Here is a 16,446-nt window from a genome sequence, read left to right on the forward strand (position 1 = left end):
TCCATGTCGGTGAATAAGAGTGCCACTCTAATCACTACACTGCTAGGATCTGGTTATGCATTGGTTAAAATGAAAAGAAGGGAGAATTTCCCTACGCCATATTTCTTTATATTTTGCTTCAAAGGAGTATGAGGTCATTTTTAAAAGTAGTTTTGACCAACAGTTCTTCAGGCTTTCTGAAGATCGTTGAAAGTTTGTGTTTGCACCTCGTCATGTTCAGGTTCTTGTGTGTTGACGCACCTAACACTGACCTAAAAAAGCACCTATCTCAAAGGGTTTGTTGTGTCTATACATAACAGATTTATCAAGGAACCAAATTGAAATTGTATCTTTAGAAACTTTGTTCCAAGCATTCTGATGCAGAAACACACAATTCTTTTCCATATCTTTAGTTGGATCTATGAGAAAAACATGCTGTATCTTGGTATGGTGTGCAGTGTGTCTGGACAGATCTTATGGAGTGATGAATTCAAATTTGAAATATGTCAAAATGTACAGAGGAGGTCAAGAGAGAGGTACAATAGTATGTCTCTAAAGCCAACTTTGAAACGTGGTAGAGGCTTTCTCATGCTATGGGGCTACATTTCAGCCAGTGATGTTGTCAAAATTTATCATTGCAATAACATCTGGAGATACCAAGTGGATGACTGGGAAAAGCTTCATTTTTCACATAGTGCACATTATAAGTACCAGCATGATAGAGAATGGAACAGAAGGCAGCCAACATCCAAAGAAGAGCTTTGAATGTCCTTCAAGGAGCCTGGAGAACTCATTCTGAAGAAATGAAAAGAACTTCCCATCACCTGCCTGAGAGAGTTAACCCTTTAAAACCTCCACCATGAAATAACTGCCAGAAATCTTTACTTTTTTGATAATGAAGTGTTTGTTTAACCTTAAAATTTGTAAAAATATATCAAATTTTAATCTGCATGAGTTTTAATTTGTATCACATTTTCTACATAAGCCATAGTTTTGCAATTTAGTCATTAGAAATGTGTTACATCATTTTTTGAGGGTAAAAAAAAGTCACGCTGATGATGTAGAAGTCTCAAAAACTCACAAAAACACGTGTATCAAATACGATCGATGGGCTTTAGAGGGTTATGGCTGTGAAGAATAAAGGTAGTCATACCGAATATTGACTTTCAAGCTCATTAGAGTTGTACAAACTCTGTTTTTGCCTTAGATACTGTATTTCCTTGTATACATCTTTCAATAAAGTGATGGCTTTTGCACAGTACTATATGGAACACTCTGTGGAAGTCTTGTTTTTATTGCTTGAAATTGTGCTGAGTTTTGTTGTATACTCAATATGATAAATTTTAAAAAAGATCATTAGCCGTATCAATGTTTTATTGTACTTCAGAACCTATTCTCAAGCCAGAGTTCACCTTATGCTGCTGTGTGGCCTCTTCTTTCACCAAATATTAGCATTTCCATGTTGTGTATAGCTATGTTAAGATTCCTGACAGAAAGCTTCACTGATGTAGCACAGCTGGTAAGCCATACAGCATGATAAACTAGCTGCTGAGTGAATTGGAATCTAATTTGTTTGAGCCATTAACCAGACTTGCATTAAAGCATGTTTTGATCTTGAATGATTACCGTGCGCGATCAGTTACCCTAGAATTAGCATCTACAGCAGACTTAAAATATAATTTATTAAAAAACACCCTGATTAAGATATATGACGCCACATAAACTGAGAAGGTAAGTGTACTTAACAAATACTGTATTGTTTTATATTAGCTGATATAAACTATGAGACGTTTTGTGTCTCTGTTTAAACATCCCAGGTAACGTGCAATAATTACAAGGCTACAAGGCATTGTTCTGGTCTGATCCTGTCCCTTTTAGAATGACAAGTTGTCGGCCATCTGCTTGAATGTTAGTAGCTATTCATCAGAATGAAGGGTAGCGAGCCCCCCTCAAGTAGACAGACTCAGCCTGCTCACTGAGCAATTTGTTTCACGGGGTACTGACACAGAAGAAAGCTTGTGGACCCAACATCCATCCTGCTGCAAAAATATCCAAAACCATCTGGCAGCTAACCCCCATCCTAAATTACCATGATGGACTCCCACCTTTGGAAACCATGAAGGCTCCAGAAACCCGCTCCAACTTCTGACTGAAAGTACGACTTGAAAGCACTGACCACATCTCAGTTGTCCCCAACCACAGCTACAAATCATGGTGGAAAATGAATAGTGTAGTTGCATTAGAATCAGAGTTGATTGTTGCAGGCCTATCCACTTTGGATGATTTATGTTCTGCTACCTTCCTGAGAATGACCAGTGCAACTGGGAAGTAAACCAAGGTCCAGAGGACTTGCAGTATATTTTTCCACGAGGGTTGGGTCTGCTTGGCAGAAACTCATGTCCTTGTCTATTCTTCTGACATATTAAGGGAAGCAGCCAAGAAACATACGTCTGTTTGTGCTTAAGAAAGTTTTAACGGGTAAGCCCAGTTGGGTTTCTATCATCATAAATAACAAAGGTTTGTCTGCAATAGTCACGGACTATAAAGATTTAGGAGACTCCATATTTTCCCGCTGCTGAGAAAGTGGCTCAAAGCTTGTAATAATCATATTTCAATAGTGATGGGTGGAAAGTATGACTTAGCTTTTTTACTCATTAAAAAGTAAAACAGGTGCTTTAAAAAATTGCAGATTAATTTGTGACATTAATTGTCTAACATTAGTGAACTCTTGGTGGCATCATAATGAAACCACTTCAATCGCTTCAGACAAACCAAATCCAGAACTTTACTTTAACTTGACTGAAACAACCCTTATTAATGCAGAATATCAGAGAGGGGAATGTGTACTTTTATACCAATAGTTAAAGGAACTAACAAACAAATATCTTGGAATAGTTCAGAAGCTGACAGTACTATCTTTCCACTTTAAGTTTCTCCTGTATACGCCCAACATCAGTTTAAGAACTCAAGACACTCGGGAGACTCTCCCAGCTACATCAAACGGCAAGGTAAAAACAATAGTGTCACTGACATTTCCCCAAACCCTGCACAAACAGAATTATTCACACACTGAGAGGAGTGCCATCAGATAACGGAGAGATAATGACACTTGGTGGAAGGCAGCTTTCTCAAAGCAGTTTAGAGCTGGCGTGTCACAGTTTGGCAGTTAAGCCTGTCATGGAAGTTGAGGAGGTTATCCTGGCATTTTAATCTAGCCTGCTTCTAAGGGAGAAAATGTAGAGGTGATTTCCAGGGCTAGTAATAACAAGGACAGGCCTGCCTCCTAAAAATGAGCTCTCATCACTTTGGATGCGGACAGCGCTGTGCAATGCGAAGCCGCGATGAGGGATTGCAGGCCCAGTTTGCCTCGTCCCCTCTCGCCTCATCCATCTCCATAGGCTGGCTTAAATGGATATTCATGTTGCTGAGCCAATCCACTCCTGGGAGGAATAATATCACATCATCTGACTCAGATAAAGGAAATAGAGCCTGTCCTATTCAGGGGGAGTATATAGTACTGTGATATGCTGTGATATACACCAGGAGCCTCGCTGCCAAAAAGTAGACTGATGTGACCGCGATGGAATTTTCAGAATCTTGTACATTTGATACGCGTTTAGAAGCAAAAAGAGAAATATCGAGCATTTACGACACATTTTTCTACTTACTTTTTGTTTCCAACTACAAGTAAAGAGCCATTTTTAACAGGAAAATGTATTAAAGGTATTTATTTTGTTAAATTACAACATTCAAAGGGGTACACGTAATGTTGTGCCTTTTTAAATAGAATATTATTACTGATAAATATTCAATTCAATTTATTTATATAGCGCCAAATCACACAATAAATACACATGTACTTTTTCCTTTTGTCTTTTAATATCGTAAGATAAATTTTAGCCTAATAAGTAGAGAACACTGTATTACATTGTGAGCAAATTATAAGCGTTACTATGTAATGTATAAATTGAAGGCTAGTTTTAGCTGTTTAGCTATATTTGAGATGAAATATAGCAAGTACTCAGGGGCGTAATTTCCAGGGGTGTTAGGGGGGTTATGACCACCCCCCCCAATAATCAGATCCAACCAATATAACCCCCCTAATGAAATTAAGAATTAACTTGCATAAATAGGCTGTTGATTTTCTTTACTCATTTCAGGTATTGCCAGCAAAATAGTTGCATGTTTAATCATCTGGGAATTTACCCAGATTTATTTATTTATTTAGACAGAGATCTTGACCCCCCCAATGTTCAGCACAAAGTTACGCCATGCAAGTACTTCTAGAAAATTTGCATCGCAGCACCACGGTACAATATCTTACATTTCGACATTATCTGTCCAAGTAGCTCCTGAGGCTAACACTGTGCATGGTCATTTAAACAAAGGGGAACATCTGTTCGACTGTGTCAGTTTTGTAGCTGGATTTTGATTTACATGACAACTTCCGAGATGGCAACAGGACACCCAGTCATTACACACTAAACTTAAGACACCTCATCAGCTCACCAACTGGCAGACGCTGCAGAGAAATAAAACCTTCATGAAGTGACGAGTGCTTGGGAAACACTTTTATGAAGTCAGTACCCGGGAAGAAGGCCATGTCTTTACTTTGTTAATTTACTTTTTAGAGTTTGGTGCAGAGGCTCGGTATATAGCTGCCAGCTCACTGTGTGTATATATATCACTCTCTGTAACAGCATTTCATCATCTGTCCCTTCTCATTGATGTTGAATGCACACTTCAAATTTTGTTTGGTTTATTACAAAAGTTTATAGAAAGCAGCTCTGCAAAGGACTCTCTGGGACAGTCTTGAGGAAAAGATTACACTTTTCCCTTTCCATGTGGCTCATTTTAGTTGTGTGGGGGCCAAAGCAAGTCTTTGTGTTTAAGAGTGATGTTTATCAGGGGACAGATTGTCCTGGTATAATCATTACGGGACTGAGTGAAATGTCTTGCAGAGCACGTATGTCTAATGGGAAACGTCAAAGCTTTGCTCTGTGTTTTCTCACTAAGTTCCAGAGAGGATGTTTCCATACTTTCGGAACATGTGGCCCAAACCAGAATGGAAGGACTGTCAGCTGAAAGAGCAGAGTCGTCATTCTATCTACAGATTGACATCGACCAGAACTAAGTTATCACTCAAGATAAGCACGGAAAAAACAGCTCGGTGCAGAAAAACCTACGGGGTTAAGAAACAGATGTCTGATGTAATGCCAGTTAATTTAGGAAGCAATTTCATAATCAGCGGAACATGTTTTCAAAACAGATTTGCATTCACAACAGCATCTAATCTAAGCACTTATAGAAGATACAATCAGCTCTGGTTATTACACAAACAACGATAAACAGACATCGGGATATATCTATTTTTTTCATTTTAAAGCCGTCAAACTGATTTTTACTTTTACCAAGTGTGTTGTACAGAGGACATTAAGTCATCAGTCAGACAAACAACCTTTTCCTTCATAATGACAACAGCTAAGTTTCAACACTAGCAGTTTAGTCATCCATTAGTCATGTATCCCATCCAGATGTCTGATGGAGGAGAGGAGGGGAGGAGGAGATAGCAGCAGGTGTAGATCTCTCTGAGCCCAGCTGAGCTCTAAAAGGCAGTGCTTAGCACCCACAGCTCTGTCATCTGGCCTCTCCCCTGTCTCCACCAGCCTCTCGACAGCCCATTCCTCATCATTTACCCCTTTTTGGCAAAGCCCAGAGCCCTTCTAATGGGCCACTCTGAATGCTTCCAGATGTTTGTTTATTTGTTGTGCAGCAACTGTAAAACAGTTTACTCTTAGCTTGGATCTGTTCCCGTTGCTCCATTTCGGGGAGGAGTGCCGAGGGAGCTGTGGGGATTGTAGCAGGAGCTGCAGTGCAGATCACCTCGACATGTAACAAAAGCGAACTTCTAAACAAATGCGAGGTGCCCCATGAGTATCATCAGAAAGGAGGTTTTTTTTTTCTTCTTTGAAGGCTGCTTTCCTCTGGGGATTTTAATAACAGTTGTGCACCATTTAAGTTACATACATACAAAGTAGCTGGAAGCAGGCCCAGAAAAGCGAGATTAAAAGGGCCCAGGGCTCATACTGTAAGGCAGATACCAGGTGGGGCTTTTTTTCTTGATCTATTTACTTGGCTTGTACAGAGACATCCCCTTCATTTACAGCTGTCACTGCTGAAGGATGGCCCAATCAGATTTAATCTGATACATGTGAAAAAGCAGCTTCTAGTGTCTGGCATATTTATTGAATTATACAAAGGAAATGAAAGGCAGTTCATTAAAATTTCTTCTGTGCACACGGATACATCAATCAAGTCTCAAGCCTTACTTTTTTTTTTTTTTTTTACATACATACCTCTTAACTACAGCTATAATTAGATCTATGAAATCAACATGTAAATCTGACTTCAAAATGTGCCACCTCAAGAAAAAGACAAGGTGGTAATAAATAACTCAGCACATTTTTTTTTCTTTTCCAGGCTGAAATGATACATCTTCACATTAAGACACAAGACTGCATCGTGTAATTGGCTGTGTAATAGTGTAGTATAGACCAGTCTTCATGAAGGCAAACTATACTTTACACTGAGACTCCATCTTGGACTGTTAGATTCAGAGTCGAGCTGACAGTTGGACCAGCACTGAGAGTTAGAGCTAAGGTGACAGTAGTGGACGATCCTCGGGCCCCTCTGCCAGACTATGTACTCCACTCTGTGTCACGCCTTCGTCAAGACACACTAGAGCCACACACTATCCTCCTTCACTTTGCCTTTTGTCTAGTTTCCTCTCATTCTGAAGTCTCATCTCCTTTCACTGTTTAAAGCTGCCCCTCTTCCTGATTTCCCCGTCCTTTCCCCCCTACTTTCCTCTCTGTCTGCTGTCAGATGTCTATGAAATTACGATTTAGATTTCACTACCACAGCAGCAAATGTTTTTTCACTACTCTCCCCTGCTCTTCTCTCTGCTACCTTGTTTTATTCCGTGTCCTTCACCAACCAAGACAGGAGCACAGTTTCCACCCCTCTGTCCCTGGGCAGTGACCTGCCAGTGCTGCCTTCCATTGGGAGCTCCTAGCTGCTGTAATTACCTCTGCCAACCAGACTCTGGGGCTTTCAAACAGGTAACACGGTGGAGTAGTTAGGTGCAGGGGGTTCAAGGGAGGTAAGGCGGAGTGTTTCTGAGACACCGTCGGAGCGATCTCAGATACGCTGCTGATATGGCCGCTATTTCTGGAGTCCGGATAAAACCAAACAGCCTCCCGCTTGCCTCTCTATTAAAAAGACCACACCATTAACCCAAACAACTACTGTCACAATCACATACCGCATAATGTGTACTTTAAAAAGCCAAAGCTGTTGAAGTGCATTTTTTATTCAAGTATTGATTGTGATTCTCAAGATTAAAGCATAAAGCAAACAGGCTAATCACATGGCACAAGAAGCAGCAGTTGCAGTGGGAAAAGCACGATACAGAGTAAGACCAGAGTGGCTTACTTTTGCAACAAATTTTGAACAAACATGTAGCGATTTGTTTAATTTACCGTGTGTGTTGAAACAAGAGTTCTGCAGTGATTTGCACAAAATTATGCAGCGCATTGTTTCAGCGCTTTTGTTCATTTACTGAATTTACCTCAGCACGCATTTGTGTGGAATTACTGTCTCAACCATTCTGTTTGTTGTAGCGCTGCTTTGTCACCACTTTGTTCTCTTTGAATGAGGAGTTACTGTGACCGTTTCCCACACATAGAGAAAACTCAACTGTGTTTGAGAAGAGCAAATAAACGGGGGGGAAAGAAAAAAATAAGAGCGGGGGTAGGGGCTCGACGAGGCAGGGACACGAAGAGGAGGTGAAGGGCGAAGACGAGGGCTGTGTTATCTAAGGCTGCAGCGCCGCATCATAAAAATAACAAATGGAGACTGTCACTGTTACTCTGATCTCAGTCAGAGGGGAGAAATATATTTCATGTGGCAGGTCCCCTCACCTTTAAATGAGTTGTTCTTAGCCAGGTCTGATTTTGACAAAGCACAAGGCTCTTTCTGTCCTTACTTCCGATGAGAGCTGCCACCATCCTGGCTTTCATGACATAGATCTGTCCTTGGCACCATTAATGTGGATGGAGGTCTACTCTACTGTATATTAGCCTAGAAGCACTCGCAACTGATAAGTAATGCTACTATAGTGGTTGTCAGCTCATCACAAATATCTTGCAATGTGACATCATTGATGAATCTCTCAAGCATGAAGTAATAGTTAACTACCCTGAACCCTGAAATAGGGTACTTATTAAGCCAAATGAGTTATTAAGCCAAACTTATCTGTTAATTCTGCTTTAAACAACTCCACAAAGCCAAGTCCAAGAGTCAGGCTTACTTAAATCTGGGTTTCCATAAAGTCTATATATAAACGTGAATTTGGAAAATAGAAGACACTGCTTCGCATGTTTATTTTCTTTTGCAAGACATGGAAAAACTGGTGGCTGACTGTGAAATTTTATGTTTAAAATTATCTTTATTATTAAACTATCAGCACGCATCCTCTTATTGCTGCATATGAAGGCCTACTGTCTGCATCTTGGATATAGAAACATCCCACAGTTTTTACAGTCAAATGAATCGAAAACAGAAGCCGTATCGTTAGGCCCTCCACTATGAACTAGGTTGACACATAACCTGGGCTTCTTACCCACTTTAAAACACAGGTTTAAAATCCTTGACACAAATTTGACACGGACTAAAATTTTGTCTAAAACCATCAGCTCTGAAGTTTTCTGCATGCTTTTGTTACATGTAGACTGGACTATTGTTATGCACAGTATACTGGAGTTAGTAAATCATTTCTTGCTTGTTTAAAATTAGTCCAAAAATGCAGCAGACAATTACTGACTGAAAGAAAAAAAGAGAGAGATTGCATTACTGACACTGGCTTCCTTTGCACTACAGAATCCAGTATACAGTGCTACTGCTTGCATTTAAAGCCTTAAATGGTCTTCCACCTCCATATGTTGTACATATGCTGGATCCATAAGAGACTGCTCATCTCTGGAACTGTGGCTGAAGCATAGGTTGTGTTTATGTTACTTTATGTTAATAGCTGGAATGTGTGTATAGAGGGCATTTTAAGAATTTTACTTTTGTTTCTGGTGGTATTAAAATAAAATATATTCACTTCCTTTATTTAATTCAGTTTAATTATTAAGAAAACCACTAAATTGTCAAACGAACTGACTAAAATGCACATTTGGTTTTCCTCACTTTACCTTCAACCGGTCACGGCAGATGAGTCACCCTCCCTGAGGCTGGTTCTGCTGAAGGTTTGTTCCTGTTTAAAAGGGAGTTTTTCCTTCCCACTGTCACCAAGTGCTTGCTCATAGGGTGTCATTGTTGGGTTATTTCTGTATTACTGTAGGGTCTTTACCTTACAATATAAAACACCTTGATGTTACTTTTGTTGTGAATTCATGCAACAACAAAAAAATGCAAGTGGAATGAATTGAATTAGTTAATTTTGGTTGCAGTAAATCATTTCAGCTGATTACGGGATAATGACCTGTGGGTATGATACGTATAATAATATTGAACTTGACTTGTTTTTTCTCAAAGTCTCAGCTGAGTATCTGGTACAAAAGCAGTAGGTGGCCTTCGCCATTAATTTAGAGCAGTGTGTCGTTTTAATGAATGTGTTGTATTCTTTCTAGAGTGCAGTGTTTGATGTTAAGAAGTTGCTACATAATTACATCAACATACTACACTGGGTCAATATGAGGCCTAATCAATGTCTAGTATCAACAGATCAAGGATGCTTCATTCTGTGTATGTACTGCATGCTCCCACGCTTACACTCAGATCAGAGTTAGCTGAGATTACTCAGATTTATTCCCACTATCAACACATCACACAGATGAGAAGAGATCAATAAGAATAGATAACTTCAACTCAGTTTCAAGTTCAATAGATTCCCACTCTCTGCTGCTGTTAGCGTTATGACTCATTTACATAATCTATAGAACCAGGATCTCAATGTTTCTTCTTAATTTTGAAGAAAATAAATATTTTTCTTACCTTTGTGGGGCATGGGATCTCTGGATCCTCGCGGTAGAGGCGAATAGGGCAGTGGATGGCTCTCTGATCCAGCCTCATTAAGTGACTAGCAGAAAAGGAATGTAGAAAAAGAATTAGCTATAAAGTTATAGCAAGCAAGCAGCAAACCACTGCCACATGGTTAAAAAATAATGCCATGTGGCAGTCTTTGTTCTAAAGTTCATTTTATTTTATTTACATTTTGTGACAAAAAAAAATCTTCTCATAGGGACAAGGTTTAACAGCATGGATTAATCACCTTCAGTGGTGTTTTCCTAATTTAACTTATCCGTTTATATTATACTAAGATTAAGGGCTTGCTTTGAGTGTCAGTCATTTCTCTATAGCTGCTAGCTGACCTCTGGGTGAGATTGCTGCTAATTTGAATCCCCAAACTGGACCTTTAAACCCTGTTCATGGAGTCGTATCATTTATAATGGAATTATCTGACAAATCAAATAGATTGCTATGTGGTATATTATGCTAACAGATCTCTGTGTCTGTCTTACACCTGTACTGATACACCTGTACAGAAAGCGATTCAATCTTTGTAAAATCACAATTTGTTGATGTGACACGTTTAAATGCAACAAACACATTAGGCTTCATAAATATAATCTTCAAACCAGAGACCAAAACAACTTTTCTAATGAAGTCTATGAGAGGACCTGATGACACCTGATTTATAGCATAACCTAATAGGGAGGTTTTAACATTCACCCAGATAATACAACAGTAACATGAGGGTAATATAAAATCAGACGAAATAACCTTTCTACACTAGAAAGTGTGAATGCAAATTACATGATACATACTTCTCTTTGTTTAACTTCTTTATCTTATTTATTGTCCTACAACTGAAATGTGATTTTTTTTTCATACATTCTTAGCTGCAAAACTGGACTGAACCTCTGACTGTGAGCACAGTCAGAGGTTCAGGCTAAACGCGTGTGATGAATGCGGGTTTGGGACAAAGAGAAAACAGTGGCCTCTATGTCATGAGACAGTATTCCCACACGGGTCAACAGTTTGTGTGTTGTTATTCTTTTGGTGCACTTTCAAGGTCCAAAACATTCTCTTTTTTTCCACCTTAGCCTTTTAGCTAGCGGAGCAGGCAGTTTATCATGACACAGCGATATCTGATGCCTTTGCAGAAATACTTTCCTTTCTTGCAGGAAGGAATTCACTAGGCCTTTAATCATGGCAAGAGACTCAACTGACAAATACATATTAGAGATGGCTTGGAGCTGCATTTTTCCCACTTTTATTGTTGTTCCTCTACATGCCCATGCATAACCTTGAGAAATGGAATGGTCTGCACTGTTAAATGGAACCATATTCTTCATCGGCAAAGAGAGCAATGTGAACTGAAAACGATCACATAATGTGCTTTCAGATAGCATCTCTGAAAGGCATTAAGGTCTGGCCAGCATGTGTCTCATATTATACCAAGGAAAAAAAAGAAGACAAAATGCGCCTATTTTAAAGGCCTTGCTTCATGTATGCTGGAGAGTCAGCTTTTGAAAAAAAAAAAAAGTGCTTAAAAGAAGAATATAGTTTTGACAGCAGACCTGCTGCTAAAACCTCCTAAGAAATGTCACAGATCACTCCCCTGCTTCTGCGATGTACATTTATGAAGTAAAAGAACTAAAAATATGAACACATTGTACTCAGTAACTACTGTCACCTGACATGTAAGGAAAATAGTTGGGTATTTATAGCATTGAGCTAGCAAAACAAATATTGGACTGAGACTAAAGATCCTACAGCAAAATGATCACCACCCATCTCATTTTTGAGACATGTATCAAGGTTTATTTAGCGTTTTCCTATCTTTGAATTTTGCCATTTTGGTTTGCAACTCATATTACCGATCAGTACAAACACACTCAGTGTTCGTCTATGTCACTTCATAGGAAAAGAAACAAGCGACTCAGGCATTAAGACGGGAATTGTGAGCTGTCTGATCTACCTTTGTGCATGTCTGGGCCACCATAGAGTTGCGCCCCCTGCTTGCCTCATTTCCTGGTCTGCATGAAAGATCACAAGCCTGGGCCCCTTTAGGCCTGCTTGGCCCACAAAAATCCCCTCCTAATCCTGATGCTCGGCCACAATTAATCTTCCGGGTTGCCACATTATTAACAGCACCACCCGCAGATGATATAGGGGGTGCTGGATGAGAACAAGGGAGCACTACTTAGGTGTGGTGAATACTAGATGGAGCTTAGCACTCTGGCTGTGGTCCTATGGGACATTAGTCACCTTGTTTTCAGTGCTGAAACCAACTCCACCCCAGTGATATGACACCACTACTTTACTTCCTCGCTCTAATGCCTGCTGATCACACAGCTGACCCGTAGGTGGCTGTTGTAACTCCAACTTCCACTTGTCTCGATCTTCCCCTTTAAACCCTCAGATCTTCATCATTAGCCCTTGACATTTGCACTCAAGCATGCATGTGAAACAAATGGAGGACGATTTTTCTGTACTTGCTACGAGAGGATTAATAGCTTTATGTTTTAGCACTTTAAACAAGTGTTTTTTTCCACCAGTATTTCTAAACTGGCTACTCATAAAGCATGGTCCATTACAAAGAAAATGCAAAAAGAAAGAAACTCTGATTATACTAATAATAGAAAACTTTTGGTGCCTTTATTAAACATATTTAGAAAGTAGGTTGGAGAAAGTGAACCCCTATTCTAATGCTGCTCAGAGTTTGGTGCTCCAATTACTGTAAGGAGCTGTTTGTTATAAGGTCACACAATGTCTGTACTGACAAAGTCTGCTTATCCTAAAAACACTGACGTGAATCATACCACAAGGAAAACACATTTAAAGCATTTTATTGATGCGCAAAGCTGGAAAGGGCTGCTCATCAAGAAACAATAAACAAGCTGGCTACGATTGAAGATTATTCAGGATTGTTGCTTACTCTCTATGCAAGTATGTGTCCCGCAGTGTTCAGACCAAGAGCACGATATGCAATCCTGGAAAAGGTGAAAAAGGACCACCAGGAGGTATCTCTACAATTTGTTAAATTTCTAAGATAAGCACTGAGTAAGACAGGTGGCTATTGAAGGAAGCTATTAAGCAACCTACCATTTTGCAGACACATATAAACAAAACAAAGCTCAACACTGTGTGTTTCACAAATGAAGCAAAAACACTTCAGGGTCAATGTAAAGTGGACTGTTGAGACACAAAATGCTATGTTTAGAGGAAAGGGGGTGTCGCACATTACCACCAAAGCATTCAAATGTGAAGTCTGGTGAAGTGAGCGTCGCTGTTCTGCAGCTACTGAGAGAACAGTACAGAAAACACAGGGCAGCAGTCCAGGGAGCTTAGAAGAGATCGGACTGAGGTGAAGGTTCTACAAGTTTCTAATTTCTAATTTTTCATCCCTGCGCTGTGAGTGGTCAAGATGTACGAATCAAAATTAAAAAAATCCAAATGTCATTTAAGTTTGAAATTATGACTGCGATGTAGACATGGGGCACCATTTTCTGATTAATTAATGCAGGAATCCTTTATATTATAAAGGGTTTGCAAACTTTCTGTCAAATCAGAAACCTCCGATGTACTAAACATACGACCTGTCCCATCGTGTCCTTTTCACATTTTCAAAACAAGGACTTCATTTACACTCCATCTCCTACTGTTCCCTCTTTCCTGTATCATTTCTTTCACTCCCTCTGGCTCTTTGGCTTGATTTCTCCAGCTGTACCTACACTGAACAGAGGGAGGTGCTGCTGTGTTGTCTATGTAAGATGCTCCTGGACGCCCTTCTTCTCTCTCCTCTCTCTGCTGTCCAGATTAGTCTGCTCATCAAGCTGAGCATTGTTTTAATTTGCTGGGCCCGGGGCATATGCTGAGTGTTCACATCATTATTGTCTCTGTGCAATGTGAGTTATCACCACAGCTTATGATAATGTGGCACAAATTTACAGGCTTGGGAGCACCACGGATTCCGTGATAATAAAGGGTGGACAGAGGGGAGTGCAAAGAGGGAGAGAGAAATGAAGAAAGTGTGTGTAGATGTATGTGTGCGAGCGGGAGAGTGGAATAGGTAGAGAGAGGAAGCTCCGTTGGATGTCATTATGAAAGATGATTCCCATACTAGATAATACATCACACCAGTGCTGTCTGTCTTCTCCTTTTCAGTGTTGTTATGTGAATAAATGCTGATAAACCCAGAGGCAATAGTGATTATTACTTCCAACATATCATCATGAGAGAGAGGGGAGGAAGACAGGGGAGGGATGGAAAAAGAAGAAAAGCAAGTCACAAAGAGAGCCACATGGAGCACATAACCACCTCCACGGTGGGGATCTTCAAAATGTAAGACACTGAAAAAGTGAGTCAGGGAAGCCTGACGCAAATCTAGTTGTTTTTCACATGCAACTGCCACAAAGTTTACAAAGTTTCGCAAGCTTGGCTGCGGATTAGAGATCTTGATGGGCGTTACATTACAGTACATTATGAAGATATTAGTTCATCTAGAAGATTTCTCTCAAATCTGACGCCGGCCATCGCGGTGAGCACATAAAGCAATCGTGTTGCACCATGTCTTACACACTGTTTTCCTTTCTGGCGATCTGTCTCTGAAGTCTCCCTTTGACCAGCTCATCCTGACACAGCTGGTTCCTGCCTCGCCTCACCTCACCTCTCTCCTTAAGACTGACCAGCAATACAATCTAATTACAGCCGCGCTACAGAGGGAGACCAGTGTAAACACCAGCCCTTTTTATCTCCTTATACATCTGGACAAGTAGACAAAGTGCTAAAAGGAAATAAATGTGGCCTGACAGCCACATCAAAGAGTTCAGCCAGAGGCTTACTGCTACTTAGGGCACAGGAATGTTGTTGCTAAGCATCAGCCCGCAACCTATCAGGGTGCAAAGAGGGCCCTGTCCTGCCTTACAGAGGGAAAAGGGGAAAAGAGAGAAATGAAGAGGAGAGAGGGGAAGGGAGGGCGAGGGGAGGGGGCTGACATTGAGGGGAGGCTAGGGACTCAAGGAGATTTTTGTAGCTTAAAGCAATTGTTGGAAGAAACAAGCCTTCTGTTTTGTTTTCTCTTGACACCATTTCTGCTTTTTGTGCTTGCAAAAGACATGTATAAAAATGTCTTTTGATATGTTTTCTCTTTGGGTCTATATCAAAATATTTCTTTTGTGTCTGTGCATGGAACTTTTTTCACATCTTGTCTCTATAAACTGGTGCAGCTTTCTGATCATGTTGGAGATCAGAGGAGACACAACTTGTGAACTTATTTGAGTCAACATTTAATGCTGGCATGACACGTTTATTTCTTCACTAGATGGAATTTTTTATGATTCGTGTTTCGCACTTCTAAAGTTGGTTTTTTTTGAGAGGGGAGGTTACAAACAATGCAACACTTTTAGAAATAAACAATGAAAAATGAATAAGCAGCAACGGCTCGGAGCATCTCTCAGCATGTAATGGCACTGATGAAATGGAAAATGCTCTAATTCGCTACCAGAGATCGAGCAGAGGCATTTGTACGCTCTCAAAGAAAAGTCTAATCTAATGGAATATCACACTGGTGCACAAGATATTATTTTGGATGCCAGAGCAGCACTTTGCATGAGGTCAAATAATTAAAATGGGTACTTTGGCATCAAAATATGGCGAAGACTGCAATAGAAGTGTATTAATTAAGATGTTTTCATGTCATGTTACACGAGACCTCAGTGATTCTGAGCGTGCGTAGTGAAAAGAAAAAATAAAATGAGTGTGCATGAAAAGAATGAATTCCATTTTCTTGGGTGATGGCAGGGGGAAGAAAATTTGATGTAACGGTGCCTGCACTTGTGAGCAGAACGGCAGTGTTTTCCCCAGCAGGAAGACTACTGAGCGTGCGTTTAATGATTAGCCAGTTCTACTCCAATGAACTTGTTCTGAGTAAACGTATCATATGATCACTGATCACAAGAGGAACTGATGTTTCGCTCGGGGCACGAGACACACAGAGTGAACCGGCAACAGTAAAAACCTGCAGTTCTGTGTACGGCTAAGCGTCAGACAGGCAAAGGTTGAGTGCCGCTGAACGTTAATCACCCACAGCGATGACTCACAGATGGTAATAAGGCTGTGTTTGTTTTGAGGTTGAAATTTAAAGAGTCGTCGACCTTTTGGGCGAGCGTCTTGCTGGATAAGTACAGGTGATTTAAAGGAGAAAGTCTTCATTGCAGGTATGCAGCACAATTGGCTTAAAGCTATTTTTTATTTTGGTTTAGTTTGACCTTTCCACAGGCGCAGATGCTAATGCTACAAAGTTGCAAAGACAGACAGACACACACGCAAATAAAGCATCATGAAATCTTTCAAGTATTAGTCGAAACTGTAATTTGTTACCTTGGTCAAACTTTT

At 40.2% G+C, this 16,446-nt stretch overlaps 1 protein-coding gene across 2 annotated transcripts in view; it reads right to left on the reverse strand.

Moving 5' to 3' along the window:
• lrmda (leucine rich melanocyte differentiation associated) overlaps positions 1 to 16,446 on the reverse strand; it is a 211,703-nt gene that overhangs the window by 19,626 nt on the left and 175,631 nt on the right. For both annotated transcript variants that reach the window (XM_080287617.1, XM_026190901.2), the window contains one exon: positions 10,039 to 10,123. In XM_080287617.1, coding sequence (XP_080143743.1) covers positions 10,039 to 10,123 — 85 coding nt within the window. The remainder of the gene's footprint in view (positions 1 to 10,038; positions 10,124 to 16,446) is intronic.

The sequence above is a fragment of the Astatotilapia calliptera genome, chromosome 13 (assembly GCF_964374335.1).
Source record: "Astatotilapia calliptera chromosome 13, fAstCal68.1, whole genome shotgun sequence".
NCBI classification, from domain to species: domain Eukaryota; kingdom Metazoa; phylum Chordata; class Actinopteri; order Cichliformes; family Cichlidae; genus Astatotilapia; species Astatotilapia calliptera.